Genomic DNA, 6,339 nt, shown 5'->3' on the forward strand with positions numbered 1-6,339 from the left:
TTAAAATAACAAATTAATTCCCCACCAACTTGAACTCCCACTAAATGCTCTCATGACCCTGGATTTCTTTCTAGATTTTCTACCCTGTCTACCTGTTCTTTGGCTTTTACCATCCTATGTGTCATAATTTGCCTTCTGACACATTTTAATATTTACAGGTATGTCTTCATTATCTTTCTCTAAAAATGTTTTACCTCTTTTTACCAGGTTTCTGTTCTCTAGGATAAACTTAGAATCATTTTGTTAAATTCCTCTTACCACCAAAATAAATGCTTTCAGAACTTTGATTTAAAAGTTCAATTCAATTCAAATTAATCTGGGGAGAACCTGATTATTTCTACAGTATAGAGTCATTCCATTCAGGGACTTGGTGGTTCTGCCCATTTTTTTTTTTTTAAGTCTTCCTGTATGTCCTGCCCAACTGGCTTTTTGGGGGGGTGGGTAGTAAGTGATGGGCACCTCTAACTGTTCTCAGACACAGTCTCTGAATCTGTGAGCTGTTGCTGCAGCCACTAGAAGTAACAAAAGAAATTCCATTTCTTAGTTTTGGAGTATATTTTCGGTATCCGCCTTCTCATAAAATCTCTAAGAAAGAGATCTCACTTTTCATCCAAAGAATCTGGAGTTCAAAACAGCCCTTACGGAAAAATCAAACTCCAGGGGCAACTGCAAAGCACATTTGGTGTCTCACTGGCCAGCTTATTTTGCAGACCTTTTTCCAACTCCCAAATACTTTCCAGTCTGTGAAATTCATCTCCCCACCACTGTTACAGCAAGCGCCTCTCCTGGCACCAGAGAGCTCACATAGTTTTCATGAGCGTGGATCTTCTCTGGGGGGCTTTTTACTGTTGAAGCTGGGTTTTAGTAGATAGCATAACGCTTCCTTGAATGACTGTGGCTTGGCAAATCTAAGGGGATTTGGGAAGTGTTTAACTGGTCAGAGTACAGCTCTCCCTTGAGCACAGACCTGAAACCTAAGGGCTATCCCTTTTGGTAAAGAAACCAGGGCTCCTGCACCTCCTTGGTAGCCCACCAGTGGAATTGCCAAGAACTTAAATCCGTCTCAATCAGAGGTCCCAAGGCTAGGAGGGGCCGGCGGGTTATCCACAGGGAGCTTTTGGCAACCTCTGGCAACAATTTCGGTCTTCGCCAATGCAGGACTGGGGCTGGGGGGTGGAGTGGGGGGTGTCTGGCGGGGGGGGGGGGGGGGGCGGGGAGAGGGAGCATGGAGCGGGCTTACTCCGGGAGAGGCCAGAGACACTGCTGAATACCCTGCAGTGCACATGATAGTTCCACAACAAAGAATTCCTCAGCCTAAAACCCAGTAGTGTCTAGGGTTGAGAAATCCGCCTTCTTTTTTTCCCTAATTGCCCAGTTAGCGTGCAGTGCATTATCAGGAACAAAGGCAATGCCTTAGGCAAGGCAGCATGTGTTTTTTGTTGTTGTTGTTTTTGTTTAAAGACACCACGGACTTTTCAAAGCCCACTCCCACCGGAGCTAAGTTCTACCTCTCCAAAGCACGCCTTTCTCACCAGGTTTCTAAAGCAATGGGAAGGATTCGCAGAAACGTGTTAGGTCAACAGCATCCTCACACTCCCTTACATGTTCCTCGGGCACAGAAAGCCAGGCAGAAAGTGGGTTTTTTCCACCCCGCAACCAGCAGCGACGCCCCTGTGGGCTCGGGCAGCAAAGGATGGGGAGGCGCGCTCCGCGACCGAGGCGCAGTGCGGGGATGCTTCGGCTCCCCCGAAGCGCGTGCCTGTCCCAGAGCGATGCTGCCAACAAGCCCAGCCCGGCTAGGAGCATCACCCGCGGAGCCCAGGATGCAACAACTCGAGACACTTACTTGTCCAAAATGAAGTACAGGTCAAATCCCCCGTAGCAGGCTGGACCCCCTTCCTCCCTGCGTCCCCCTTGCCCGGCGCAGATGAGCACAAAAGTGGCCAAGGAGAGACACTTGAAGCCAATGCCGAGGGCTTTCTGCTCCACGGTGGCCATGACCTGCAGCCCAGGGAGAGGGTAGGGTCCTCTGCTTTCCGCGCGCCTCGAACTCGCCACGACCCTCAGGGACGCGCCATCCGAGGGGCCCTGCTCGCGGGCCCTTTATTCCCCCTCGCGCTCCTGGAACTCCCCGGAAGCAATTGTCTGGAGGAGTTCAAGGTTTTCCTTCTGGTTTCCGCTTCGATTCTGTTTCTAGGTTTCAGGTTTCAAGAATCCCAACACTGTACTCCGCTTTTTTAAAGGGGCTGCTCCTGGCTCGGGCGGCGGACCCCTCCGGAGGCTCCGCCGACGTCTCGCAGCTGAAGCAGCTCCGTCTCCACGCTTCTTTGTCCCAGCTTTTAAATAGTATGGGGTGGGTTTTCAAATTGTTCTCGGTTGGGAGAGTGCTTTGCCTCTTCTCCCTCCTCTCGCCCCCCTCCCCCGGCTCAGTTTTTTGGTTGTGGGGGAAGAAAGTTCAAAGGGTGCCACCTTGTGGCCAACCATGGCCAAAGCGCCCTTTGGCGTTTGCGCGAGTGCGGCTGTGCGTGCTTTCTCAGTCTTCTTTTTCTCACGCGCCTCCTTTTCTTTCTCTATTATTTCTTCCCCAAATTCCTACTTCTTGCTCATTCTCTAACCTTTTCATCCCTGCCCTCTCCTTTTCTATCCTACATCTGCTGATAAGGTCGCTATAAACATTGATGAAAAATTACTTCCTCCAAGCACCTTGGCTCCGACCCTGGGGCTGGGACCTTCCCAAAACTGCCTTTGTGCAAGTGAAGTAGAGAAGAACAGAGACTTGGAGATCTGACTCATCCCAGTGACCTTACTGTACTATTAGTACAGGTCACAAAAGAGTCTCTTGGGGTCCAGTCTTGTGGCTTGGCATAAACAGTCCCAAAGAAAAGGTTGCTCCCGGCATGGAACCCAGGGGCGTTCTAGATGGACTCCATCTCCAAATTTTAGAGATTCTGTGATTCTTCTTTCCAGTCTGTGAACTTTGACTTTTTTCAACCCTATCTTTGATTTAGGACAGAGGGAGTAAACAGCTTACAAGAGTATGGACCTTCCAAATCATTTGGGACTAGGAGGGGAGTCCTGTCTGTGCTAGCTTCTCTGAATTGAGGGGTCCTCTTTAGAATGGATCCAGGTAGGAACTCAGTTTTAGCTTCATAGATCTTCCACCTGGGGAGTCCTCAGCCTTCCAGCCTTATTCTTCCAGACATACATCTTCCCCTCATTTGTAATCCTCTAAGACACTTAGTCTACAGTGTGACCATCCATGGTCGTTTTCTCCCACCAGCTGTACTGAGGAACGCTAATGTCTTGGAATGCTTCATTAAACAATCATTTTGTTGTCTAATAAGTTTGGGGGACTCGTAAGGCACTGCAGCAGCCTGCCTCCAAAAGGATCCTCAATGTCCCTTCTCTCCTGGTGTTAACACCCCCCCTACACACACACCGAATAAGACTGATTTGTGAACAGTCAATGAGGTATGGCAGAAATGATGATGTGTGACTTCTGAGGCAAGGTCATAGAAGATATTGTGGTTTCCTTTTGGCACACTTGGGTAACTTGCTCTGGGGAGCCCACTGCCCTGTCAAAAGGTCACTTAAGGAGCTGTATGAAGACATCCATGTGGCAAGAAACTGAGATGCTCTGCTGATAGCCATGTGAGTGACTCACTCACCTTGAAAGAGGACCCTCAGCCCCAGCCAAGCTGGCAGATGACTGCAGCTGCCGTCAGCATCTTGATACAGTCCTATGAGAGACCCCAAGCCAGGAACACTCAGCTAAGCCAATCCCAGATTCCTGACCCACAGAAATTTATGAGATAATTATTGTTCGTTAGTGTTTTAAGTCTCTGATATGGGAGGTAACTTGTGACGCAATAATAGATAACCAGAAAATGTCTATTATCACATTAAAGCTTTGAGAATACCTTTAAAATATGTTTAACTGTATTTTCCAGACTTACTTGACCCTGAAACTGTTTCTTTCAGACAACACCTATTGACACCTAAACTTTGGGAATTATTGCTCTCAGGAAAAAATAATTGGGAGGAGGCTAAAATCCCCCATAGCAGGCTGGACCCCCTTCCTCCCTGTGTTCCCCTTGCCCAGCGCAGATGAGCATGAAAGTGGCCAAGGAGAAACTAACTTGAAAATCAATTTAATCCAGTACCTCCCTTGAAATCCTGTTAACAGCCACCCAAATGCATAAACTGAACTTGTCAAACACGGCTACAACCCAACTCTGATCAATTCAGAGCCCTGAAAAGAAATGAACTAATTTCATATATTAGTTACTGCCAGCCCAGGGACAGATCCCCTTTAATCTGGTTCAGCGTGCAGTTCAACTAAACCTGCAAACCATCATAATCCTTCCTAAATTACATCCAAGCCCAGCATGAAGTTTAAACACCAGTCCACTTTTAGCCCAATCCAGCTAGAGGCTAGCCAAAACTCAAAGCCTAATACAGCAAGCACGGCAAGGAAGACACATTCCTACAAGGTCTTAACTAAGAAAATAATCCTGAATTCATACCAGCATATCCTGAAAAGAATCTGTCCCAGAACCTCATAAGGGCTCAAAACGTTGCTGAACAAAACCTTCATTTCATCTAGACCAGGCCAGTCCAACCCAGAACTCAGAAGAGGGATAAAATGGACCAGTATAGTCGGGGTCTTGACAAGACCAGAGCTTGCAAACGCCCAAAGGAAGACTATATTAGACAACTTAGGGCCAGCAAAAAACTAAACACAAGACCAACTAAAGCAAGCCCTTTTCTGCCCACTTCTGTGCAACCTTGGCATATTTTAGCATATTCAAGACCAGGGTCTTATTCAGAGACCCAGACCAATTTATAACTGAAGATACCAGACAAAATCTACCTAAGCTTGTCAAGCCCATAACTCCTTTGATAGTTTTACTACATGTCCAAGTCCCAAGCCAGAGAACCTGTAGTTCTCAAAGTATGTCAACATGTGTATGGATAAGAATATTTGGAAGGGGTACTGTGAAGATGAGGGCAAAGAGGCTTACTTACCCTATAATAGCCAGTGGAGCTTTTTCATATATATCTGTAGAATATCAGAAATAGATGAGGGAGCTTCAAGGACACATAGAGTTTCACAGACCCACACAGTCTTATGGTGGCCAATTTCTTTTCCCTCTTGCCTCACACATTCATCCCTGATTAGATTTATTGTAAAATTAAGGGTAATTCCCCTAAACTGTTTTGAGTATTAGGATAGGACACTAATAAATAGTATAATGGCACACCAGGCTATTGGGGGCAAAGCAAGCTCTGCCATTCTAACTGGGTGACATTACTAACAAGTTACATGACTTGTCCATAACACAGCTTCCCATCTGCAAAACGGGGTTACAAATATTACCTACTTCATTGAATTGCTTGGTTTCAGTGAGATAATGTATGTCATGGGCAGCCCTCAGGAGACACACAATAAATGTTGGCTTTTATTGTTATTGTGGGATTCTGGAGAATTGCATGTGAATTTCTTGTAGAGACAAGAAGAATAAATTTCGAAGAACCACTTTCAGGGTGTTTGATTTTTCTACAACCAGTGAAACAAAGCTGATTCTGTGCCACAGGCATTCCTACTATGAACTCTGAGAAATGCAAAGGTGAAGATTCTAACCTATCCAGGAGCTACTGGGATTTGAAGATTTCCTAGGATACAAGTAGAAAACAAACAGAAAACATACTTTGGAACTATCAAAAATCTATTGGCAGCAATACTGTTTCTGCTAGCCAAGAATGCTAGATAGCTAAACTCTACAGAAATGTCTGAGAAAATGGTTATAATCAGTGGTGCTTTTTTTCTGAGCTTGGTTTTTAGATCTAATGTTATAATAATTGAAGGTTCTCTCTGATACTGTTTTTTTCTTTTTAAGATCTAACAATCCCTAGGAAAGAACCTTCATTTTTTTCTCCTTATTAACTCATTCATTCACTCAAAAATAGTTTTTGGACATCTACTATAGGGCAGTCCCTATGCCTACACTGAAGATTCAAAGATGAATAAAACATGGATTTTGCATAATTTACTTGGGAGGCACAAATATATAAGTAGGTATTGATACAATAGTTTGGTTAACCTAACTTTTAGAGGAAACTCAACATGTCCTTCTACTTCACCATACCAATTCTAAGGAGAACTAGGTCTAACATAATGGAATCTTTGGGGATGTACTTTCAAACTACAACTCTTTGAGTTGTCCCAGGATGTGAAAGAGTTAAGACATGACAAATGTTTCTTCCTACTGGTAATGAGATACTCCTTCCTTAAGTAGATCCAAAAGTGATCAGAAAGGATCCCAGGGCAAAGAGACC

At 45.2% G+C, this 6,339-nt stretch overlaps 1 protein-coding gene across 1 annotated transcript in view; it reads right to left on the minus strand.

The window, feature by feature from the left end:
- The window catches only part of ANTXR1 (ANTXR cell adhesion molecule 1), a 221,640-nt gene extending 219,225 nt beyond the window's left edge, over positions 1-2,415 (minus strand). The window contains exon 1 of the mRNA XM_047744854.1: positions 1,847-2,415. Coding sequence (XP_047600810.1) covers positions 1,847-1,998 — 152 coding nt within the window. The 5' untranslated portion in view covers positions 1,999-2,415. The remainder of the gene's footprint in view (positions 1-1,846) is intronic.
- Between the last annotated feature and the right edge of the window lie 3,924 nt (positions 2,416-6,339).

The sequence above is a fragment of the Lutra lutra genome, chromosome 9, assembly GCF_902655055.1.
Source record: "Lutra lutra chromosome 9, mLutLut1.2, whole genome shotgun sequence".
Classification (NCBI taxonomy): Eukaryota; Metazoa; Chordata; class Mammalia; order Carnivora; family Mustelidae; genus Lutra; species Lutra lutra.